The sequence below is a fragment of the Hoplias malabaricus genome, chromosome 9 (genome assembly GCF_029633855.1).
Source record: "Hoplias malabaricus isolate fHopMal1 chromosome 9, fHopMal1.hap1, whole genome shotgun sequence".
Taxonomy (NCBI): Eukaryota; Metazoa; Chordata; class Actinopteri; order Characiformes; family Erythrinidae; genus Hoplias; species Hoplias malabaricus.
The window spans coordinates 26,204,581-26,231,914 of NC_089808.1; the positions used below are offsets into that span (position 1 = coordinate 26,204,581).

A 27,334-nucleotide genomic window follows, 5' to 3' on the forward strand; every position below is an offset into this window, starting at 1 on the left:
TCAGATATGTTCATGTATAAAATAAGTGCAAACTTATTTGAGCATCCATAATTGGAGCATTCATAATTAAATAAACCAAAAGGAAAAATGCAAAAATGGATACCACTTAAAACGATCAAAAATGACAGAAATCTCTTTACGTACCATTTATTAAAACACACTGAATCATTTTTCTCCTCATTACTATTTCAGAGGTATTCAGACATGACCTCTTACACTTGTTAAATATCCCAGTGGACATTACTGGGCTCTGCCTTTCAGCTCCACTCTGTCAAAACACAGCAAGCATGCCTACACACTCATTCGCAGTCATTATACATCACCCAAACACTGCACTATTAGACAGACAGTAAACACTAAGTACCTGCAACTCCTCTCTCTCTGATACAGCTCTGTTCTGACTTTTTATTCTTATAAGTCAAAGTAATAATCAGTGAAAACTTGTTGTAATTTTGTTTAAATTGCTCCTCAAATCATAGTCCATTAAAATAAATAGAGCCCTCTTGTTGAAAACGTTCAATATTTGTATTTGTGAGACATTTTGTTAAACGATTGATATACAGTCTTGTTTTGTGGAAGAAAAAGTTAGAAAAAGTAGTTTTTTTTGTCAAGCTACATGGAAATAGTCAGAATCGCAGATTTAAATTATGCTATTATGCTAATCAAATTTACAGCAAAATGACTATAATAACTTTACACTATTAAGTGGTCAAATGCTGGAATGTTACATGTAGTTGCTGACTCTGGATCAGTGTGGCCATTCGGCTAATGAGGCTTTAGGCAACTGCTTACTTAGGCCTGAAGGTATGCCTCTTAAATCTAATGGTAGCTCCAATCCTGTACAGCTCAAGAAATTAAGCTCAAAAAATACAGCTCAGGATAAAACTCCCAAATCAATCTCGACAACCTGCTCACTGAGGCACACTGGCCCTTGACATCTGACCCCTAGCTGTCTGCGACCCTTCTCTTGACCTTCTGAGTCTGGAGGTTAACCCCCACATCCCTACCCTGTTGTTAGCTAACAGGGTGTGTTTTTTCCTGGTCACGTTTTGGCTAATAAGAATACAACCTTGAGAAAAGGTAATCAAATCAAAATAGCACTGCTTTCCTAAATCAAATTAAGGTGGGAAAGCTCCCTAGAGAAAAGTTGTGAAATATTAACACACAAAAAAAAAACGTTTTGAAGGATGTGCATTAAAGTTTAAGCTGCACCGCTAACCTTGTGCCTAGCAAGGAATCTATTCATTTATTCAGTGGGAAGAAGCACATCTTGGGAGGAAGGCAAGCCAGCAGAATCTCAGAGCACCTACTGTATGAATAAACCCTCACCCTCATGACAAACTCCGAACAGAGAATTGCAGTGTTCGCCTCTACGTTCAGACAAAGGTTTGCTTACGTTGGCTCTGACATTTCATTCCAAACAATTCATTCCAAGTGCTCTTTGTGAGAAATGCTGATTGAAATATGCTTTTCTGCTGGTGAATGAGTCTCCACCACCTACAGTGAAGGAGTGACGCTGGTGGATAAGGCAGAGGTTATGACCCTGTGTGGGCTGACATGGAACTCCTCCCTTTTCATTGACTGTGAAAGACATATTCTGAACCCATACATTTAATAGGAGAGAGAAGAGAACACATGCAATTTGTTCACTATCAGCTGGGGTTTACACAAACCTACAGAAAATGCACTACCTAAGTGTTATTATATACAGATGAAAGGGTTGAAGGAGCCATGTACTAGTGGGACACTTGGTACGTATCAAATATAAGTCTCGTCACATTTTAAAAGAAGAAAAAGTAAAGCAGTGAGAAGGAAAAAAAAACACCACCACTCTTATTTTATAAGCTCATGCGCTTATACAAAACGGCAAAGATGAAGAACAAATAGCCACATAACAACATCATCAGTGTGAACAATATACTACATATAATTAGTCTTAATTAGAGCTTTCCCTGAGGTGGTTAAGACTGTATTATAATCACGCATTGTGACAGAATTATTTGATTGTTAGTTCATGCTTCACAGCAGTAGATTTGGCACCTTTGCCACCAAAGTGAACCTATAAACAGCAACTAGAAGTTTTGATTTTAATTATATTGTTAGCATATTTCATAGGAGTACAGAATTTGTTTTCCAGTATCTATTTAGTTTTGTAAACCTGAGCTAACCTTTTGGTTCATTAAAACTAAGCAAGGGAAACGAAGCAAAGCCAATGACTATTCGGCATGTTAATACAATTTTATAGTTCGTTGTACTATGATAATAAAACTGCCTTTTCTGAGTTTAGTTTGACTTTCTTAGAGAATTTCCTCTAGAAAAAAGGGTCCAGAAATATTTCAACTGAATTCCCCAGTGTTGCATCTGTGTTTCATTTAAGAACCAGATGTACTGCACAGTTGATAAACGTAAACAGAGTGTTCAGTAAAAAAACAGCAAAGCGTATTCAGGCCTATGTGTCCCACCGGAAAAAATAGTTCAGTTGCCAACTCTATTTTAATTATTATAAGAAACAAATATTTAAAGCCATGAATAAAGAAATGCATGAAAATACTTAATTGACCGAGAACACTACATCAACGTTGTTGGCTTAGGGTACAGATAATACACTGTATTATCTACATACACTATTGCACTAGGGGCTGTGAACACACACCCAGAGTGAGAGCAGCTATCGCCAGCCCCCAGGGAGCACTTGTGGGTTCAGTGCCTTGCTCAAGGGCAAGGCCGGCCTTGGGGACTGAACCAGCAACTTTCCAGTACCAAGCCTGGTCCTCTAACTATTAGGCCATGGCTAAAAAAGATCTAATGCACATCACCGTTGAAGCCAGGGCCAGAAACATAAGAAAAATACATTTCCCTCCTTGTTTTAGGAAAGCACTCTACAAAACCTCATGCTGGTCATACCTCATAAGATTCCTCCATTGTGCAATTTGATGGCCATTATGTTGCAGCTCTTAATCAGTGTCATGTGAAGGGTATTAAAAACACAGCTAGCTGGGGAGGTCAGCTCAGCCCTGGTTCCCACACACAGCTTGTGACGAGCTCAGTGCGGTTAGATAAAACTAGACGTTCCAAATGTGAGACCACACACTGAAGAAATTATGGGCAAGACCGCTGCTGTAAAATCCATTATAAATGCAAGAGGTATCCGTTGAATGTTATTATTGGTTTTAGATGTAACAAGTTACCCTTTGAGGTTTCCCAGTGCTGTGGAGAAGTGCTTCACTTACACACAGGAAAAAAAAAATAGAGTAAACAGGATTTTAATGTTTTATTAGTTTAGTGTAAGGCTTGACTCCATCAGTCCCCAAAGCTACAGGTCTCCTACACATCTACATTTCCATTTTAATGACCATTTAAGGCATTTCCTTTACTGATTAGTTTTTATATGCATGCATACAGCCATGTACTCTCCACAGATAAAACGTGGCCAAAAGCATGGAATGCTCTGGAGCAGCTGCGATATGAACCTAAGAGAACAGCAGCACAATTTGGAAGCAATGTAAAAAGTGTTCTGTGGAGTTATGTGGTTCCATCTAAAATGTAATGAGTGACGGTGGCATTTGTTGATCACTGGCCAGCATCAGTACATAATGGCGCTAATGATTTTGTGGCTGTATGCAAACAAATCATTATAACAATGTTCCAGCATGTAGTGTAAAGCTTTCCATAAAGGAAAGAAACATACGGGTATCAACAGATATCTGGTTTGAAGAATATTATAATACAGCAGATTATACCAGATAATTCAAACTCAATTCTCAGATCTGTTCATGAAAAAATTATTGCACAGACAGATGTCTTAATAGTAGGTATATACTATAACATTATATCTTTAGATAGACTGTTCTATACAGAGAGAATATAAACTAGAATGACAGGTGAGATTGTCAGTCATTACAACCTTTGTTCTACAAGTGACAGAGATTTTGGCTTATTTTTTACACAGTGTACTACATCAGAACACAAAGCCCACAGTGCTTTTCCGCCCAAGTACGCCCGGTCACATGGTGGATTTGGCCTCAGCCATGAGCATATGGTCAGTGATAGGGATTTCTCCATTTAGCACTAAGCTTTTCTGCAAGAATAATGATACAAATGTGGATTGATGTGATTGGGAAAACTGTTCTGACAGATAAACAAGGACACAGTCCCAACCCCCTTACACATCCTTTTTCCAGAAAGATGAGAGAATTAAGGGTGGCAGAGAGAGCAAGACCCTGGGGAAGTCAAACAAAGAGGGAATTGTTCAAATGCATGCTTTACTCGTCTTTATTACGTTGGGAGGTCTTATGAACTACTGTAACAATTAATTCCTCAAATGAGTATGTGGTGCAATTGCAAAATATTATGTCTAAAAATACAACAATCTTTCAATCTTTTCACAGGCTGCTTTGGCACTACAGTAGAGAAGGAATATTCCAGCGGGATGTATTCAAAGTACAATATGTTCATTTCCACCTAAGATTCTGCTTGAGCAAATCAGTGTGTTATCCACATATAGTACAAAACAATCAGTGTGTTTAACTTAGAGAGCTTCATACTCTGAATAAATACAGGGATGTGTTGCTAGAGAAAAAAGTTCAAATATACAAAATACTTTCAGAATTTTCCATTTGTTATTTGACTACTTAAGCAAATTTATGATAACATGCAGCCGGTTTTTCCAAGTTATGAAAATATTAAACTGAGCAGAGGTTCTTTGGGAGTGTTTCAAAAAGCACCTGTTCTGTGGCATGAACATTTTGACCACTGCTCTTAACTTTCACTTCCAGTACACTCTCTGGTAATAAAAAGGATAAGAACAATCACTGAATTGGTTTCCTACAAGTAATATATTTAACAAATATATATTTTAGCATTGCATTGTTGTTATAGTTGTAAGTGCCATACATGTCTACTTTATGTCTACGACATTGTTGGTCAAATTATGTTATGGAGTTTCTAAGTGATACAAATACAAACATCTACAGGGAACACAAATGGCAGGCTTTAATGCACATTTACTGTTTATATGTTAAATAAGTACCAAATTAATAAAAATTGTGCACCAAAAAATTGCAGAAATGTGAATCCTCTGACATGTTTTCCTCTTGTGTTATTTTGCATCCACTGGGAATCCACAAAAAAGTAATTTGACTGGGAGCTGCAACTTTTCAGAAAGCGTAGACTACGTAAAGTGCCTAATTTAAGCAGTGTACACTGTTAAAAACAGTTCTGTTGAAGTGCATATCTGTTCATTAAGGTATAAACAAGGTATACGTCACCTCTGCACACGTCAGGTGTTATTGAACACTAATTAGGCTATTACTTGTGCTGTACCACCGGAGAGGTGTTTTTATATATGTTTTAAATGACCAGAAATATAGTAAGTTCTTACTAGTAATTATACAGATCAGAATTGTTTTGAAATCGCTGTGAAACTTCTACTCTCTGAGCTCTCTTTACTTTCTGAAGCGCGCTGTAGGTAAACACCTGCTCCCCGCTCAGGATCTCCGTGTTTACATCGGAAAGTAGCCCCTCCACTGAGTCTGCGCAGACTCTAATAAGAAGCCAGTGGATGAAAATGTTGGAGCAGGACTCACCTAAGGGAATGGCCGCTGTCTGAGCGCTGAAGACCGAGAAGAACAACAGCAGAAGCAGCCGCTCCGAGAGCCTCATACTGCTCCAGCACATTGAACAAAGTGTTGAAGGGTCCGGTTTCAGCTGCAGCTCATCGCTGCTGTGGTCAGTCCGCGTTTACCTGCCGCTCAGAGCCTCGGATATTAGGAAGAACCAAGGTCTCGGGAAGAAAACAATAGTACCGGTCAAATCAACGTATATCCTGCCTCTGCCCCCTGTCACCCGACTACGCTACTTCAGAGCGCACACCATTCTAGCGACACTTTTCACTTTGGGCGGTTGCGCGGTATATCGCAAATCGCCTGACGAAAGTAAACGAGCTCAGGAGCGGATGGAAATGCGTTACGTCCCTTGTTCAAGAAAGTCCAACTTGTCTCGAAGCGCCGTTTGAGCCTTTTATACGCTGCACAACCGCTAGTGATCCTCCTCCAGGTCCTGTAGAGAAAGAGTGCTGCTCCAAAAGCGCGCTCCCGCAAACACACTCAAATACTGACCAGAGCCCGAGAAGCGCGAGCAGCTGCGCGTAGAGCTCTCCCAGAAAACCGGCACAGAAAGCAATGGGCGGTGCCAATGAGCTCAAGCCCCGCCTACATGCGCGCATTGGCCAGAATGCTACAGGTAAGACTGACCACACCTTTTTACACCCAATCACAACATAAACAGCAACAGTATACTAATCCATATATATGTGGATCGGGCATACAAAAAAGCGTCCATATGTTTTGTGTGAATTTGTGAGTGTGGTGCTGAGAGATGAACTGGTGCCTTATCCAGGCTGTGTTTCCTTGTCTTGAGCACAATGACTGCAGGATTCCGTGAACCTGAACAACAAGCTGTTACAGAATATGACCCAACGTATTAATTATTTCAGAACACAATGGAATGGATTGTGCTTACATATTTTTCAGATGTTCTTATCCAGAGAATCTTACAATTTCAGTCATGTTACAGGCTTCAGTGAATGTACCATTGGGGTCTTGACCATACGCTTTTATTGGTTTGCACCATCTACATCTATTTTCAGACATAATTACAAAATTATAGCCCGAGAAACAAAGAAATAAAGCAAAAAATAATAATAAAATACACTGACTGTAAAAACTTGACCAACAGAGAATACCTCAGCTTGTAACTACGCTGTTTTTATTGCATTAAAATAAATATTTTTCGAATTCACTGTTGAAGCTACATGCATTATTTTGCGTTTTTTTAATATGGTTGTAGGCTTGGTATCATTATAATTTCGCATTATATAAATTATCAAGCATGCATTTTAAAATAAATGCTTTGGCAAATTAATATTTCGAGTATTAAAGCTCAGCAGTCAGTAAATGAGATGTTTTGAATGGAGGCTTCATAATGCTTTACAGTGCTGCTGGGGATTGTAAATGACGTACGAGGTGAATGTAACAGGAGAGAGCACTGCTTTCCTCACAGTGTGCTGTGTGACCCCGTGGCCATCTGGATGTGTGTAATGTGAGAGAAAATGAACAGCCAGAGAGCAGTCTGAATCTTCAGGATTACACCACACACACACACACACACACACAGAAAGAGAGAAAGGGGGGTGGCAAAGGCTGGGTCCTTACAGCAGAGAGAGAGAGAGAGAGAGAGAGAGAGAGAGAGAGAGAGAGAGAGAGAGAGAGAGAGAGAAGGTGGGGGGAGAGAGAGAAAGAAAGAAACTACTCACAGAGCAGTTAGGAAATAAAAGTGGGTCAAAAACCCAACCCAGGATTTAGAGTGGGAAAATAAAACAGCTCATTATCAGAAAAGCAACATAGAGAGAGGCTACCGCTCCTTTGTTTAGATTGGCAGTAAAGCGCCCTCTACTGGGCAGGTGAATACTACAGCAATTTTACATTCTCACATTCTCTAAATCTGGACTCTGAGGAGACAACATTTATCACTTCACGTAGAAAAAAACAGTAGACGAAATAATACAACAAACAGGTATAATCTCAGACTATACTGTCACATACCGCAGCAGTGTGTACTCTATCTATAGGCTACATATTACACTCTAATGTTCCTCAGACTTTAGAAAACACCACACAGGTTTTTAGCACAGCAAGGGTAGTTTTTCAAGGCCTCTTTATTAAAGAAATAACTGACTATTCACATTATCATACAAATGCTTCAGTGGTTGCTTTGCATATAAAATGGTTCTTGTATATGATGGAGAACCTGTTTTATCAAGATCTTTAAAGAACCAAGTTTCAAACTACATCAGATATCTAACATCGTGTTTTCACTTATATGTCACCAACTTTTTTTGCAGTAACATCCTTAAATCCTCCGGAAGACTAGTGTTGAAACACTGCTGTAAGGATTTGATTGCAAGTCAGCCAGAAAAATTATGGTTACCTCAAGTCCTGGTGTTGGATGTTTTATTACTAGGGGTCAGCGATATGGCCCTAAAATAGTATCAAAATATTACATGGTATTTTCATCATATCGATAGCCTTGGCAATATGAGGAAACAATGAAAAATAATTTTATTAATTTCAAGAACACACTATTGCAATAAAAAATGTTATATTCATATTAATTACATTCATTCATTATCTGTAACCACTTATCCAATTCAGGGTCACAGTGGGTTCAGAGCATACCTGGAATCATTGGGCGCAAAGCGGGAATACACCCTCGAGGCACACACACACACACACACACACACACACTTTTGAGTCGCCAATCCACCTACCAACGTGTGTTTTTGGACTGTAGGAGGAAACCGAAGCACCCAGAGGAAACCCACGCGGACACAGGGAGAACACACCAACTCCTCACAGACAGTCACCCGGAGCGGGAATCGAACCCACAACCTCCAGGTCCCTGGATCTGTGTGACTGTGACACTACCTGATGCGCTACCTGCGGACTAACATTTATTTTGCTACAAATGTAATTTGAATCATTCAGAGCCCCTTTCCAACACACTTCACTCTGACTAAACAACTCATGTAAAAAACGTATGCCATATTATGGCTAATCGTATGACGTCGATACGCTGTCAGAAAATTTGTCTCTGTGGTGGGACCCTCAAGGGTACATATTTGTACCTTTAATTAGTGAACATAATTGTATCTTATTTTATTATAATTGTAGATTTTAAAATTGTGTTGATGTCCAATTCCATCTCTAGGACTTGTTTTATGTTTTTTTTATATGACACAGTTCTATAATGAACGATTACAAACATTTATCTTTCCTTCTAGATAAGAGAATGTAAGGGACCTGGAAGTTGTGGGTTCGAGTCCTGCTCCGGGTGACTGTCTGTGAGGAGTTGGTGTGTTCTCCCTGTGTCCGCGTGGGTTTCCTCCGGGTGCTCCGGTCCAAAAACACACGTTGGTAGGTGGATTGGCGACTCAAAAGTATCCATAGGTGTGAGTGTGTGTTGCCCTGTGAAGGACTGGTGCCCCCTCCAGGGTGTATTCCTGCCTTGCGCCCAATGACTCCAGGTAGGCTCTGGACCCACCGCGACCCTGAACTGGAAAAGCGCTTACAGATAATGAATGAATAAACACAGTTGAACCTGTAAAGTTACATTTAAATGGTTTGTACCTTTAGTGACCAACATTGCACCTCTACCGTACCTTTTTTCTGAGAGTGTAGGTAAATAATGTTAGAATGTCACTATATCATGATATTGACTTTTTTTAATTGGTTTAAATATTATGAAGATATTATTGCGGACGATACGATATAGCACAGCCCTATTTATTACAGATAAAAACTCCACTGAAACTCATCTTATATGTACTGGAGTGTGCACTGTCACTTCAAAGAATTTAGGTCCATGGCTTGATACCCACAACTGACCATTTGTCTTCTTCTTAAAATAGCCTTTTTCACAATGACAAGGGACATACGAATAATCATGAACATTTAATGTAGCATCAAATTAGCTCTGCCGTTGTTCACTGCATATAACCCTTGTTTTAAGAGTGTTGACAATAACTGGGGCTTCTCATTTGTAAATAGCCCCTACAAGCCAAACAAGATGAAACACACAATTAAATGTCAGCTATCATTCGAGGGCGGTTTCCTAACAAATACGTGTTTAGCATTAGTGACTGGCAGCAGAACCTGTGACCTCTGACCTCACGAGATGAAAAAAGACAAGCTCATCTCTGATCAGCTATTGCACATGTCTCTTTTAACTTCTCTCACATGCATCATCACGTCGAAGAGCTGTGCATACATTTACAGCGAGACCAATCAGCCGGAGCAGGCTAAAGGAGACTTAAAAGGATTGTCACACAATTTATCTGGTGGAGTGCATTATTATTCTCCCCCTGATGTGAGCGAGCTGCACAACGTGAGGCCTGAACCCTTTAAGAGAGGTCCTGCTATCCACTGTGTGTGAACAAAAGAACAGAGAAGGTTTCAACAGAGAGCTCTGCACTAGACAGGGACTGGGGCACAACTGATATCTTAATGGGAGAAGAAATGTGTGTGTGACATTTCTAATTTGCATTTCTAACAGCTCACTGAAACCTGATTAGTGTACCACGTTTTTGCAGGCAGAAACCTAACTAGGACTTTTAGAAGGCCAATAGGGATGTTTCCTCTGAGGAAAGTGGTAAAGTGGTCCCATCCATTGTTACTCAGAACATGACTAGCTGGCTGTACTTTCACTTTCATTCATCTTGCTGGATAATCAGAGACTTCGGGCCTTGAGCTCTGCTCTTGAAGGCCTCGCTAATGGGAGAGTTCGTTTAGCTGTATCTGCGTAGGCAGCACAGGAAAAAATAAAACAATATACCACAGAGTAATGTAGCATTTGATTTATTTCACAGACTTTATTAAGCCTCCTCACTGCTTTAGTGAAAACATTTGAGGGTCTTGGTTAATAATGTTTTTATAGGTTCATGAGTTTAAATGAATGAATAGTGATATGGCGAGTGGCAATAAGTGAGTGCATGAAAAGGAAGCAAAGGACAAAATTTGTTAATAAATCCAATAAAAGTATAGTGCAGGTTGAATAATGTGCATTTGTGTGTGTGAGTGAGAGAGAGGGAGAGAGAGAGAGAGAGAGAGAGAGAGAGAGAGAGAGAGAGTGAAAAACAGACCACCCGACTGAAAAAAAAATGAATATGTCAACATTAATTGATACTGCATTTCCTGTTTATGTAAAGTCTGGATACACTGACACTACTCAAGTTAATTCAGTGGAATTGTGTGGCCTAATTATATTACTGACACAAAATGTTTTATGTTTTGAGTTCGAAAGAAAGTAGGAAAGCTGAGAGAAAACCCTGACAAAGCAAGCCATCAAGAGACGGGTGTATACACTGTATACAAAGTGTGTGTGTGTGTGTGTGTGTGTGTGTGAGTGTGTGTGTGTCATGCCAATCCTCATCAGTCTCAGTCTAGGCGAGGTGACCTTGCAATAGTCATTCCCCATCTGTGGTGGAATGCAATTAGAATTGGATTAAATGTTTATCTGTACCATGTACTCGCCAGTGGCAGAATGTAAACTATTTATGTAATTGTCTGTATGTGCTTTGTCTACATTTAGTCTATGAATTTACAAATCTCATACAAAACCATGAACCCCTTTGGCTCTATAAATAGATCTGTACATGTTTCTATATCACAAACCAAAACAAAGCCTTTCGCTCTTTATATTTACACATTTACATTCAATGTCTTTATTCATAAAATATCTTAGAGTAGGAGCTCTGATCAAGGATCTGATTCCCCTTTTATTTACACTGTCTTTTCTAACAATGAACAGACAATGGATAAGCATTTTTACTCTGAGAAGTAAAAAAAATATATATATAATAATATATATAAAATTTTTATTGAACAAAAACACGATTCTAAACCTGTCTTTTGTTATAATAATGAATCTTACAGGTCTTAACACCTTGAGGTTGGTGGATACAACGGATACAGCTTCCTCCATCAAAGAGCTTACACAATCCCCACATACCTCTACATTACATTACCCACCCCTCATTACATGGCCTGGAAAAGCCTGTTGGATGGTCAGGAGCAGTATTGGTGTCATTGTGTCATTAATGTCAATCAGTCTCCACCCGCATTGTAAGTGACTCCAGGCTGTTGGGCCAGCTCTATACAGGTGGGGTAATACCATCTCTATGTCCCTCTGGGCCTATGTCTCTCACCCATTTCTCCAAATTGGCTCTCTGGTTAGTAGCCCTGAGCTGACGGACTTGTCAGGGTTGGTTTTTTTTTTTTACCCTTGCTGCTGCCGCAATGCTGTGACGGGGGGATGGTGGGACTGTAATATACACTTCTCTCTCCTTCCCCCCATCCTTCAGCAAGAAAGGAACAAGGGTTGATCTTTAAGTGGGGGGAGAATGGTGCTGAGATTCAGTGGTACATGCGTGGGATGTGCATGAAAGAAAAAGGAGGTGAATGTGTGAATAAATAAATATGTGTGAATGTTGACTGCTCTTACCCTCATCTGAGTGTGTGTGGGCTTGGGTGCACTCGTGTAGAATCAGAATCAGAATCTGAATTTTTGAATGTCATATATATATATTTTACATGCATTAACATGTGTAGGTATTTGTCTTGTGTGTTGCCTCTTATTCAATAAGCTTGACAGCTAACATATCATGGAATTAGGCCACTCCCAACAATGCTTACCATGAATACAATCTTGAAAATGATCTATGATCCATTTTGGTACAAAACCCGTGATGTAGAATAACAAATTGGGGAAAATATATAATTGTGATTTTTCAGATCATTACTGTGATAGTGATTTAAACTGCAATTATTTTAAAAATAAATAAATGAATCTAGTCTTGCGTTTATAACAAAAACACTAACATAATCTGGCTTTAAGTTTGAACAGTGAACTTAAGGTACCACACTATTAAATAGGTGGGGTTGTTATGTACACAGCACAGTGTATGGGTGCCTCAGACTGGCTTAACAATGATTGGTTATATAAAAACAAAATGCTCCCATTTAAGGTTGCTAAGGCATAGTTCTCAAAAGTGTATGCTGTAAGTAAAATAGCTTCCCTTACTTGCTCAGCCTTACACTGTACCATTAAAAAACTAACCAGTATAATATGTCTTATGGATATGTGTACAAAAATATGGACAAAGCATACGCACCAGTTCAGCATATGATTATACACAGGTATAAATATATAAAAGTGCAATTAAAAATTGACAGTTATAGAAATGACAGTTATAATGGTGAAAGACATGCTACATGTACATGTGCAAACCCTACTTACCTGTCTCTCTCTCTCTCTCTCTCTCTCTCTCTCTCTCTCTCTCTGTGTGTTTGTATTGAGGGCTTCTGTCATTGTTGCCAATTCTTGCTTCATTACTATGTTGCTCTAAATAGCTTGGGAATATCAGATCATAGATAAAACTTCAGAAGAAGACTGCAGAAATCAGAATCTAAAATTGAATCAGTGCGTGGCAGGTTCACAGTTAATCCCCTAATTATTGGTCATTTTAGACCTGCTTCTAGTCCATTGATCATGAAATGATCGCACAATGTAAAGAGCAGCTGGTGTTTTCAAACGAGATAAAAAAAAATCACGGATTACACTGGAGGGAAAATGTTCCTCTCACAGGTCAAGCTCAGCACGTCCTATTATCTTGTTCACAGAGGCATGAACCAAGGGTGGCCAGAGGTGGCCAGTGCCACCCTAAGCATGAAGCCTGGCCATCCTTCTGCTCAGCCCACTTTTACAAGTGAAACAGCTGGCTATCATCAAAAAACTTGAGCCCCTGCCCTGTGTGAACAGTAAAAAAACGAATTTTCACATAGAACAATGTGTGTGAGTCTGATGACAGTGCATTAGTGATTAACTCATCTCATTGTTATTGTCTAATTTGCTGAGCAAACAGCCGACTGAATGCATGCTGTGTCTCTTTAGCGCTGCTGCTCCGTTAGATACAGTATGAACTAAGCTATCTGATGCTGAGATGAATTATCTGTCAAAGAGTAGTCATCCATAATCATTTCTCTTGCTACTTAATTATGTTTTCCAGCTGAGTACATGCATGTGTTGTAGGCTGAACCTAGAATTCACCGTGCTCAATGTCAAATGAGGTGTATGAATCCACCAGCACAGGATGTGAAGCTGAGGAGCCATCCAATAACTGTGAAGACTATTAGTGGTGTATGTGATTCAGAATTTATCCTCCATGGTCGGATCCCTGACATCACTAGTGCCCCATGGTAGACTGCCATCAAATCTTCACAACATAGTGCATGAGCTTAACTTCTGAGACCCACGGGCATGAAATGGTTCACTTAGTTAAACTTATGCACTGAAAAATGCAGTGCATTTGCATTTCTATATTCAAATGTTTATACTGCTTCATTGATCTAATCTATCAAATCTAGTTCTGTCTTTCAGTTTATATTGCAATGTTTTGTTGATAATTAAGCTGTAATAATGTATTCAATGGGAAATAATGTACAGATTCAGTTATGTACAGGGAACAACACTCCACCTCTTTATGTCATTTTAACTTTAGCTGTTTTATTGATTTTTTTCACCTTTATTGTGTGTCAACCTTATCACATAAATCTAAAGGAATAAATAATTGCATGATATTAGCACTGATGAATCAGTACATCAGCCAGGCAATTAAACACTCCAACCAAAACAACTCTGCTGATCATTCAGTGATAAAAAGGTCTGTAAACAAAATACTCAATCAAAAGGTCAAGAACCCTCAGATATTCAGAAAAACACACACTTTTTTTTTTTTTTTTTTTACAGATATTTTAAAGAATTCATAACCAGTATAATGACACCGCCTTGGTATAAAGGCACTGCTCTGCAGTGATATATGCAGTAAACTCTCTGTTTAATGAAGACCATATGGAATCTTCATTCATGCAATTATACAGATGAGCCATTCACTCCCACTGATTAGCCTACTGTTTCAGGCAGGTGTGTTACTCAGCAAGTGACAAACGGGGCAAGATCACATGCGAAACACACACACACACACACACATACATTTTTATAAGATTTAATATGGATGTGGAGAAATATGTCATCTAGAACATATATGCAAGTTCTTGTACATTTTAGGGTTAAGATGTATATAATGTTCCACTCGAATACATTCCTACATCAACACGATTTGCACAAGTATACATGAGTACACACACACACACACACACACACACACACACTGGTTGGTTGCACTGGATAGAATTTAAAATCAAATATAGGACTAATTTATCCTTTCCCTCACTCATCCATCTGTCTGCAACTGACAGTGATCTCTACTGATAAAACAGACTGGGAGCAAGAGTGAGACGAGAGGAACACGGTAAGACTGATGAAATAAAATCTCAAATCTTAAAGTAATGAAGGTCTTCACTCTAGAAAGTCAAGGAAACTTTTACCTATTACCTTAGGTAATGTTCTAGATCATCAATAACAACCCACTACTCAGAGGCCAGAATCTGAAATGAGACAAAAGCAAGGGAGACAACAGCAGCTGTATAAAATTAATAAACGGTCTATACCCTGATGATAATACAACATACTACACTTTTCTACATATTGCAAACTGCAAGTATATGTTAAATTCACAATGCAGAGATTTTAGCATTATGTCTCTAATGGCAAAAACTGGGGGCTAGGAACCACAGTGGGGGGTGAAATGATGGCAGAAAGGACCCTCATCTCACGCTTCAACCAGCAGCCAAACCTCCCACGGACAAATCACTGATTACCACTGAGCAAACAACAGACTCTTACAAGTCTCCCGAGAGCCTGTAAACAGACCACTAGAACTCAACTTATGAATATTTAATATGCATATGCAAAGTATAATAAAAGAGATATTAAACCAGATTCAGAAGTTAAGAATGCTACATGAAAACCTGACTAAAAAAAGCTCCCAAAAAAGAAGTTTATTTCAAATAAGTAGGATACAATTTGAAGGGCACAGTGATGCTGGTGAGCTTATATTTATTAATACAATTATGTAGTGTAATAAACACATACATTAAAACTCCAGCAGCACTGCTGTGTCTGATCCACTTATAACACCATGACACTTACAAACACACCACCCTGTCATTCTCACTTTAGCACAGAAACTGATACACCACCCAGACCATACCTGCTGCTGATGGTGGCGGTGGTCCTGTGGGGGTCTTGAACATTGAGGAAAAGGGTGAAATGGGGGTTAAAACGTATGCAGAGCAACAAATGGACTACACTTTTCAGTTGTCCATCTACAAATTACTGTGGAGAGTATGAAATAAAAGTGTTGGGCCAACACCCGCCCAAAAAAAAAAAATAAATAAATCCCAAGAAAATCTGTTCAAGCTCTAAATGATAACAGCTGTCACAAACTTATGTTGTCATTCTGGAAAGAACCAACCAGAATAGTGAGCTCCTAAATCCCAGCAAATGAATATGCAGGAGTAGGAAAGATGCACAGATTAATGATCTGGGGCAAAGAAGACAAGCCTGCGTCATTAGTTTATATAAGATGAACCAATCATTTTATTTTTGGGGGCTTACCATGAAAGTCCCAAATGGCATCACTATTGCGAACACATCCCTCGGGGATCAACATAATAACATAATGCATGATGAATATTCATGAAGGAGAAGAGGGAGAGTGAAGACAGACAAGAGGGAGGACAGATGATGAGGGACGTAATAGGAGGCTGCTCACGTGTGTCTCTATAGGAGGAATCAGAGCTGTGAATGATAGGCGTAACAAAGCTGATCTAAAAAAATATATATACCCCAACCTGCGTGAACTGGAGGAGGATAACTGAGATTAACTCAATTAACACACACACACACACACACACACACACACACACAGATACAAAGAGATTCAGAGAACGACTGGCAGAAAGATAAGTAAGAAAAAAAACAAAGAGAGACCAAAAAGAAAGGAAAGGAAGATGAAAGGAAAGAAAGGAGAAAAGAGGGTGAGAAACAGAAAACCAAGAACAGGTAGAGAAGAAAGTGTGTGAGGAAGAGACAGAGAGACAAAATGAGTAATTAAGCTAAGAAAGCAGATTATCTATAGTTATGTATAAAGACTCCAACTTGTCCATAAGGAAAACATTTAGGCAGATGGCTGCTTCAGGGATCATGAATACAATCCCCAAATACACTCCCAATTCTGCACGACGTCCAAGCACGCTGAGCTCTCCAGAAAAAAAGGGGCTTTCATTCCCTGAAAAGCTGCTTAGAGAACATCTCAGTATGATTACAGGTCAAACGGAGCCATGTTAGTCACACAGGCTCAGAGGAGGAGAACACACGGAAAATTCTTCTGCTTTTGTGCATGTGCTTCTAATTGTAGTGAGGAAACTGCAAATAGAACGCTGAATTCTGAATGATAATAGAATGTGATGCATCTGTACAGTGGACAAGGCCATACAACATAAAAGAATACACAAAAAAATCAGGGAACATTTCTCTGTTTCCACAGAAATAGAACAAATACACAGTCGACACCGTGGGTCACGCAGATGTGTAGCTGTGGAAAGATCATTATTGAGAGAAGAGACTTATTAAAAAGAATATTTAGGAAACGGAATATCCTCAAATTACACAAAAAGCTGTGTTCTCAGAACAATTATGTGACTGCCCTAAAGCTCACACCACAGCAACACTGAGGCTTCATCCACACCTACATACAATCTAGCTTTTCCTATCTATTTTAGCTTTTCCTGCACACACCAACTGAACGTCTGGTCTCTGAAAACAAGACTTTCTGAAAATACCTTCCATAGTGAAGAAAAGTGTTTTCAGTGTTATGGAAAAACAGACAGAGCCCACTTTGGAGGTCACTGCTACATCCAGGACCCCCACGTCACTACTTTTGAATGGTGGGACAACTTTGAAAATAAATTGGCATTTGAAGAATTTTCATTGGTCACCATCTTTGCTGTTTTGAAACATACGAGAGAGCACTTGACAGTGTGTTTTCACATTTTCATGTGCAAAGAGATAATGATAACAATAAGCAGTAAATGCAACCAACTTATAACACTAAACTTTGTTTTCTTTAAAAATAGTCTCCAGAAAAAGAGTAACTCTAATAATTGTAATGGACATGTTAATAAATGGCGGCATGGTGGTGCAGCAGGTAGTGTCGCAGTCATACAGCTCCAGGGACCTGGAGGTTGTGGGTTCGATTCCCGCTCTGGGTGACTGACTGACTGTGAGGAGTTGGTGTGTTCTCCCTGTGTCCGCGTGGGTTTCCTCCGGGTGCTCAGATTTCCTCCCACAGTCCAAAAACACACGTTGGTAGGTGGATTGGTGACTCAAAAGTGTCCGTGAGTGTGTTGCCCTGTGAAGGACTGTTGCCCCCTCCAGGGTGTATCCCCTGCCTTGCGCCCAATGATTCCAGGTAGGCTCTGGACCCACTGCGACCCTGAATTGGATGAGCGGTTGCAGATAATGAATTAAAGAATGTTAATAAATAAAACATTTGAAGTTTTATCACTGCTGCGATTTCTGTTTATTTATCTGTTAAATTCATGTTTTCTGTTCTCATATTTTCCCCCTAAATATTCATTTAACTGGAAATTAAACAAATGGAGAGTAATTTCTCACTTTTCAAGACTACTGTATCTATTTTATTTATTTATATCAAAGACCTAGTAGTTTAGAGATTCGGTTGGGCGTGTATATTAGTATATGTTCTATTGTGAGTTTTTTAATTGAGTGAAGAAGGGGCCAAAATTGGGCCAGGATTTTTTCACTTTTTTTTGCAGGATTTGTTTTTTCTTTTTTATGAAAATGCATTAAAAATGCACATATACAGAGATGAATGCTCAAGACTCAGGGAACACAAAGCTTCTACTGTATGGATGTGTATTCTCTCTCTCTCTTTGTGTGTGTGTGTGTGCGCGTGTGTGTGTTTTGAAAAAAGTCCCCAAGCCAGCACTCCTACCCTCCTCACATACTGTAAACCACTGTGGTAGCTGCTGATAGATCATGCACAGTGCTCTCTCATCTGACACACTCCATTCAACAGCGCACAAAGAAACTCTGCCAAAACAAGATCACAAGGACAGGAAAGATCACTCAGGGAAATCAAATGTGCCGCACAGTTGACAGCTACAGGCAAAAGCTAACTATGCCTTGAGAAATGAAAGATGGAGAAAGAGAGATCCTGAATCGGTGTCTGTCCCTCTGCTCCATGATCCTGTGAATTAACTGAAATAATTACATCAGTTAGTGCGCCCAGACCCAGCCCATTTCCCTTCTGCTCAAACTGTAAGTTAATTGATAATACTCATAGGAGCTCTCTCAAAGGAAAATGATATTCCAGATTGATTGCAGTCGCAACACTGCTTCTCTTCCAAGTTAATTCACAGCGGGAGGAAAACGGACTGAGAGCCGTTCTAATTGGTACTGGTATAATTGAGCTGTAAAGCTTCTATAGTCCACCCCCGCCTACCTACAAAAACACTCACTTTTACTAAGACCCTCACATGCTTTTCACACATGGAGTGTCCTCACTCTCCGCTTTGTTCAGATGTTCACTCAGCTCTCTCTCTCTCTTGCTCTCTCTCCTGGTTGCCATGGCAATATCATATACACACTGAAGAGAGCCAGGAGGTGCCATGCGCAGGCTGGCGTTCAGGTAATGTGTTACACTGAGCATTTGGCAAAAAATCTAATTTCACAGATTTGTGCCTAACCCCAAATATAGTCCATCAGCCAAGACATGTTTGGAGTTGGAAGTTTGCTTCGTGCAGCACTGGAGCCGAGGCTACTACAGCTATCAAGTAAATGGAAGCTTAAGGCCACAAGGGTATCACTGTGTAAAATACATGTTTACAATTTTGCATACTATGTTGAGCAAAATCATTTCACATAGACTTGATTTTACACTCTACAACAATTTTTTTTTTTTTAAATAAAAGTAGACAAGAGGGGACAGTCGTTCAAAATGGACGCTGTCATATGGCACTCTTTTCCATTTGTATAATATTTTAAATACAGTTATAAAAAGAACATTAGCAAATTCTTTTGAAATTACACCTGGGGGGAGGTTTTACACCTGTTTTGGGTTTTGCACAGTGGTATAACAAGCTTTTAGACCGCATAAATAAAAAGGTCTCAATTCTCAGTCAAAAGGGGCAGTTTGCACAACCTTAGCAGGCAGCCATTAACGAGAGTTACACAACCTAGAACTACACAGCCTATAGCCCCAGTGCAACACAACACAAGCACATTTCAAACATCACGCCTTCGCTGACTGACTTCATTTTGGGTACAGAGAAAATAAAGCACATTTTTTTGAGTGAACCAAACCCTTAACAGCTTAAGGACCTCAAGGCCAGGGCAGATGACCCATCTGCCACCAGGAAGCTTTGAGCTCACAGCAGAGACCCCCATGCAGAGCCAAGGAGGTGAGAGTGGAACCAATGCCAATGTAAAACATGAGTCGAGGGCACCAGGTGTTACATGTATGTGGCATCATCAGCTGGGAGATTGGGTAGGAGAAAACAAGCTGCTGCTCAGTGTGTGTGTGTGTGTGTGTGTGTGTCTGTGGAGGAAGAGGAGGAGGAGAAGCAGTGCCATAGCCAAAGGCATGCAGAGCATACACTAAGCCATGAACACCACTTTGAAGACACCAACAAATTCTAAATACCACAAGACTCAAACAGTAGATCCTTGGGTGGCATGTGACCCCAAAATGTAAGCTCTCAGCTTCAAACACCCAATGCTGGAATTCAAAGGATTCAGCTTAGGAATCCACTTGTAACCACAGGTCCTCCATAGAACATGCTTCTTGAAACCCCTATGCTTTGTTTAAATATTTTCACTATGGTCATTAAAACAAGGGGGAAATTATGCCAAATAGAGACTAGGCAATCACCTAACTCTTTATTACAGGGTGAGATATTTTATTATGAACCCAAAAAAAAAAACAATACAGTGAAGAACCTGGGGGAAAAACAGCATTGATGTAGATGTAGATGTAGATGCAAGGTCTAGGAACCAGCTACATCTCGTGCTCATTAAAAAAGAAACACGTCCTTGATACCATGGATGCAGGAGTGTAGCTCAAGTTGCACTATGTACTCCCATCAAATTCCTTTTCTACTAAGGGCTCAGTTGGTGAAACAGTCTAAAGGCAGAATAGTGCAACATGCATTTCATAAAACATCTCATCTTTATATAAAACAAAGACCTTTACTAATCATCAGTGATTACTGCTGATTACTACTAAATACTATTAACATTTTTGGCCCTTCTTAACAAAACTCAGAGATTGTAAAAGATGTTTTCAGCACAGAGTCTTACAGTAAATAAAAACATTCTCACAAACTTGTTTCCAGTTATGCTAGTGGCTAATCTGACAAATAAATCTTTGATGATGATTTCAGGGGATTCAGATTTTCATCATTCGTTCATTCATTGTCTGTAAGCACTTATCCAGTTCAGGGTCGCGGTGGGTCCAGAGCCTACTCGGAATCACTGGGCGCAAGGCAGGAACACACCCTGGAGGGGGCGCCAGTCCTTCACAGTGTGACACACACTCACATATTCACTCGCACCTATGGAAAGTTTTGAGTCACCAATCCATCTGCAATGTGTTTTTGGACTGTGGGAGGAAACCGGAGAACCAGGAGGAAACCCACACGGACACAGGGAGAACACACCAACTCCTCACAGATAGTCATCCGGAGCGGAGCTAGAGCAAGATCTGTGTGACTGCGACATTATCTGCTGCACCACTGTGCCGCCCACAAGAAGATTTTGTTAGTTAAAATTGTAACTGGAGCAGAATTGAAAGTCAAATGTGCAGATGACAAATCAACAAAGTAAATCCAAATACACACCATGGGTATGTTAATAATTTATTTACATGTCTCAAACAGGGTGTAACAACAAATAAATCATGTTGAATTATTAATCAAATGTATAGAGAAAATACTAAAATAGCTCTAAGCTTCTATGAATTATAAGGAGGAACAAAGACAGGGGCTACATGATAATGTTCTGATGGATCAGTCCTTTAAACACTAACAGCTTGTTTAATATTTCATTTCAGAACAAGCAGGACTTGATTTCCTGTAAGAATGAACAGATCCAAACCAAATCCTATTGTTATAGGATATGAAACCACATCCATTGGCTTTATTTACACACAAGCACAGCAAAGGAAGGGCTCATTTCTACCGGCTTGACCTCATTTCAATCAGATCAAAGTCTGAGAAAAAGTATAACAAAGATGCTGTTTAATTTGATAACATATACTTTAATCTGTGCATGTTTTAACTGAAGCAGAACTGTGGAAAATGAGAAACAATATAGAGTAGCTCTTAAATGCTGTGGCAATGATTAGAACAGTACATTTAACTTCTGAAAATTAAACTGATACTTAAAACTATGTACATTTGTTTTTATAAAGTCTATGAAAAACAGCCTAGAGTCTCTGTGACACATACAACCAAAGAGCCAAAATCTTTTGACAGTAATGCTAATGCTGTAAAGTTAAAGCTGTCTCTTGTTTGTTATATTTGAACAGAAGGTGTCTGACTTCAGGGTCACAAACAAGGGATTATGTATAAAACTGTATCATAATACAGAGATAAAATGTGACAAAGTGACAAATGCTGTGTCTTGTAGACACCACAGCTTATGTGTACACATCTCTTTAGAAGTGAATCTGCGGGAAGTGTCAAGCTGCTGATCATCCAACCCATGCTGATAATACCCACTAGGGGTTCTTGATCCCTACAATCAACAGTAACAGATTAAAGCATTGTTTACCAAGTAATTAAGACCAGGAGGATGACCCTAAAAATTCAGACACTAAATTTGATTCCATTTTGTTGTGTTGTTTATTTGGTTTGTTTGTGTCAAACCCCAAAATTACGTCTCCAAGACTTTATAGGCTACATGAGGAAAAGCTCAGTTGTGTATAAGTATATTTGTGTATTGCATACTCTGACAGTCTCAGCATAAAGCTATTTGAATGCATTAAGTCTCTGCTGTGTTCATAAGAGGAGAGTCTGACTGCAATATATTTGTTAGTGAAAAATCAATACAAATAAATCAGAACATTTTAATACAGTAGTGGATGACAACATTTGGGAAATATATATATATATAAAATGTAATATAATATATTACATAATATGTAATATATTATATTACAGATATTCTGAAAAAAAATGTTAGAGAGGAGCTGGAGAAAATCCAGGAATTTCACATTACTTTGGACCATGTATACTAAATAATGCCCACTTTCTTTGCCTTGTCAGGGTGTGTTTCCTGTTTTTGGCCCAGTGGTTCTGGATAGGATCCATGCCCATCGCAACCCTCACCATGTTGAAGCTTTAACAGGAGGTTAATGAATGTATGAATGAATGAATGAATGAATGAACGAACAAACAAGTAAATTAATGTATAATAAATTAATTTATGAATGAATTAAAAATCTCATTCATATGAGATTCAGATTGAAATCATTACATCCTAATAATCCATGGCTGCATCCAAAACCAAGGAGTATATAAATCACCTCTACACTTCTATAACTACGTCTCCATTAGCAACACATTCATTAGTATACTGTTTATAGTAGAGTATGTACAGTAGAATAGTACATGGTTCTGTGGGCAGACATGTTTGATGACTTAAGCCTTCATAGGGTTGATTTGAATGCTTTTAGGAAAGCATCATATAAGGCCATCTGACACTAAGCAGATAAATCCGTAACCCACCGCTTTAATGAGAACAAATATCTCTCACCCCATGGGGTCTTTGTTTGCGCTGCTGCCGAAAGGGATCACAAACCCAGTAATATGACAGCACTGACACGAATGAGCTGAAGCTGTTTGTTCTCATGTAGGCCTCCCAGATGAAAGGGAAAGGCATCTTCTTTTACCGTAATCCATTAACACAGTCTCAGCAGTGAAAAGGGTTTAAACCTCTTTCCCATCGGGGAGGGGAGGCCTCTATCACCGAAGCTGAAGTGGATTTTGTGTTTACTCAAGATACCCATCATCTGGGGAAAGGTAACTCTAAAGAGCTTGTTGACCTCTGGATTATACTGATATTTATGACATTTTGTAGAGATATCTATTAATAGATGGAAAATATACTGTCGTTGTCACATTAAAACAATATATTTCCAAATCAACAGCTTAACATGAGAAAGGAAATGTATTCTTAATATTTAATTGAAGTAAATTTAAAGGCATTTGAGTCAACGCAAAACAAAAATATTTATATTCTCCAAAGTTCATCAGAAATTAAAAAGTGAAGCCTGTATGAAATTATGTAAAAAAAAATTAAAAATATAAAAAATGAAGATACAATGTTGCGTTCTGACAAAATATTTTGACGTTCAGTATATTATGAGATATTTATAATGACAACTTAAAAGATGCAATAATTTGGATGCGAAAACTACTTGATCAAGACATCCCTGTTAATACACCAAATTATTTAAGTTCATTGTCTGTAACCGCTTATCCAGTTCAGGGTCGCGGTGGGTCCAGAGCCTACCCGGAATCACTGGGTACAAGGCAGGAACACACCCAGGAGGGGGCGCCAGTCCTTCACAGGGTGACACACACTCACATATTCACTCACACCTATGGACAGTTTTGAGTCGCCAATCCACCTACCAACATGAGTTTTTGGACTGTGTGAGGAAACCGGAGCACCCGGAGGAAACACACGTGGACACGGGGAGAACACACCAACTCCTCACAGGCCACAGAAGTTCAATAGCATTGCAAATCAAGCCACATGGAATTTTGAAGACAAAATTGGATACAGATTTTCTGAGTTTCAACAGCTGTCATGTAGTGAAAACAATGGAATAACTGCTCTCTAAAAGGAAATGTCAACTTCATATCCCATACCACACCAGCCTGCTGTTGCTGGTGCTCTACCACTTGCTTATTGAGTGAACAACAGGGAGCTACTCAGCCCTAGTGCCTGACCTTTAAAAATCACCATCATTCCCTTTAAATACTGACACAAAAACTGCTACTGGCTGTTGTCCACAATCACATGATCAATGCCTCTTGGCATTTGCTGTCCTCAAATGTCTTCCTTGGATGTGTGCGCTGAGATACAGGCCAGGACTCCACAGCTGTGGGCATGAAAATCCAAGCAGAATACTAAGTGACCTATTCAAATATAAAGAAAACAGAACCGTGCAGCCAAACAGTCTGGAAGGTTTAAAAAAAAACCCTAACTTTTATCTTACATGAAAAATGAAAAGGAAGCCCACAGAGGTTAGCTTCAGTATTTTTTGCCTGGTTCGAACTACTAACTGCAGTCTTAGAAAGCCATGAACAATAATTTGAACACTGTACACATGATCACAAAACGCTCCTTTAGGACTCGCAATGCAGAGTGTTAATTTGAGATCTTCATTAAGATATGTTTATTATCTAATTGCACATAACAGAGGAAGGACATTGAGGAAGGAAACAAAGCTAATACAATACACCTGGGTTATTAAGGGATTAAGAGATTGGGGAAACAGCCAGACATCAGTGTGTCTCTGTCTATTCTTCAATCTAAACTGGCACACAAACTAATAAACTGCCCACACATTTTGTAAAGCCAGGAGATGGGAATGACTTTTGGAACCATAAGGATTTTACTACTGCTACTTTAAAGCTATTAAAAGATTTGTACATTTGATTTACCCAGAGAACACTCATTCTGGGGACTCCATTGTTCTGCTGGGGGACTTCAATGCTCACGTAGGTAATGACAGTGAGACCTGGAGGGGCGTGATTGGGAGGAACGGCCCCGCTGATCTGAACCCGAGTGGTGTTCAGTTATTGGATTTCTGTGCTCGTCACAGTTTGTCCATTACGAACACCATGTTCGAACATAAGGGTGTCCACAAGTACACCTGGCATCAGGACACCCTAGGCCGCATTTCGATGATCGATTTTATAGTCGTATCATCTGACCTGCGGCCATATGTTCTGGACACTCGGGTGAAGAGAGGCGCTGAGCTGTCAACTGATCACTACCTTGTGGTGTGTTGGATCAGATGGCGGGGGAGGATGCCGGACAGACCTGGCAGGCCCAAACGTGTGTTGAGGGTTTGCTGGGAACGTTTGGCAGAGGAACCTGTCAGAAAGATCTTCAACTCCCACATCCGGCAGAGCTTCGACTGCATCCCGGGGGAGGCTGGTAACATTGAGTCCGAGTGGGCCATGTTCCGGACCTCCATTGTTGAGGCGGCTGAACGGAGCTGTGGCTGCAAGGTTGTCGGTGCCTGTCGGGGTGGCAATCCCCGCACTCGGTGGTGGACACCCCGGGTGAGGGGGGCTGTCAAGCTGAAGAAAGAGTCCTATCGAGCCTGGTTGGCTCAGGGGACTCCGGAGGCAGCCGACAGATACCGAGGAGCCAAGCGGCTCGCAGCCTCGGCAGTCGCTGAGGCAAAAACTCGGGTGTGGGAGGAGTTCGGTGAGAACATGGAAAACGACTTTCGGTCGGCTCCGAGAAGTTTCTGGCAAACCGTCAGGCGACTCAGGAGGGGAAAGCAGTTTTCCACCAACACTGTATATGGTGGGGGTGGGGAACTGTTGACCTCGACTGGGGACGTCACCAGACGGTGGAAGGAATACTTCGAGGATCTTCTCAATCCCACCGGCACGTCTTCCGCAGAGGAAGCAGAGCTTGGGGACCCCGGGGGGGGCTCGTCTATCACTGGGGCTGAAGTGGCCAAGGTGGTAGGGAAACTCCTTGGTGGTAGGGCCCCGGGGGTGGATGAGGTTCACCCCGGGTTCCTCAAGGCTCTGGATGTTGTGGGGCTGTCCTGGTTGACACGTCTTTGCAACATCGCGTGGACATCGGGGGCAGTGCCTCTGGACTGGCAGACTGGGGTGGTGGTTCCCCTTTTTAAAAAGGGGGATCGGAGGGTGTGTTCCAACTATAGGGGGATCACACTCCTCAGCCTCCCCGGTAAGGTCTATGCGGGGGTACTGGAGAAGAGAGTCCGACCGATAGTTGAACCTCGGATCCAGGAGGAACAATGCGGATTCCGCCCCGGTCGTGGAACACAGGACCAGCTCTTTACCCTCGCTAGGATCCTGGAGGGTGCATGGGAGTTTGCTCAACCAGTCTACATGTGTTTTGTGGATCTGGAGAAGGCATTCGACCGTGTCCCTCGGGGTATTCTGTGGGGGGTGCTCAGGGAGTATGGGGTACTGGGCTCTTTGTTACGAGCTATCCAGTCCCTGTACAAACAGAGCAGGAGTCTGGTTCGTATGGCTGGCAGTAAGTCCGACTGGTTTCCAGTCGGAGTTGGACTCCGTCAGGGCTGCCCGTTGTCACCGGTTCTGTTCACAATTTTTATGGACAGAATTTCTCGGCGTAGCCAAGTGGCGGAGGGTGTCCGGTTTGGTGGTCTCAGGATCCCATGTCTGCTTTTTGCAGATGATGTGGTCTTGTTGGCTTCATCGAGCCGGGACCTCCAGCTCTTGCTGGACCAGTTTGCAGCCGAGTGTGAAGCGGTAGGGATGAGGATCAGTACCTCCAAGTCCGAGTCCATGGTACTCAGTCGGAAAAGGGTGGAGTGCTCTCTCCAGGTTGGAAGTGAGATCCTGCCTCAAGTGGAGGAGTTTAAATACCTCGGGGTCTTGTTCACGAGTGAGGGAAAGATGGAGCGTGAGATTGACAGGCGGATCGGTGCAGCGTCAGCAGTAATGCGGGCTCTGTACCGGTCCGTTGTGGTGAAGAAAGAGCTGAG

General features: G+C 40.6%; 1 protein-coding gene across 2 annotated transcripts in view; it reads right to left on the minus strand.

The window, feature by feature from the left end:
* The window catches only part of sema4f (sema domain, immunoglobulin domain (Ig), transmembrane domain (TM) and short cytoplasmic domain, (semaphorin) 4F), a 72,739-nt gene extending 66,629 nt beyond the window's left edge, over nt 1-6,110 (minus strand). For both annotated transcript variants that reach the window (XM_066680787.1, XM_066680786.1), the window contains exon 1: nt 5,586-6,110. In XM_066680787.1, coding sequence (XP_066536884.1) covers nt 5,586-5,676 — 91 coding nt within the window. In that variant the 5' untranslated portion in view covers nt 5,677-6,110. The remainder of the gene's footprint in view (nt 1-5,585) is intronic.
* Between the last annotated feature and the right edge of the window lie 21,224 nt (nt 6,111-27,334).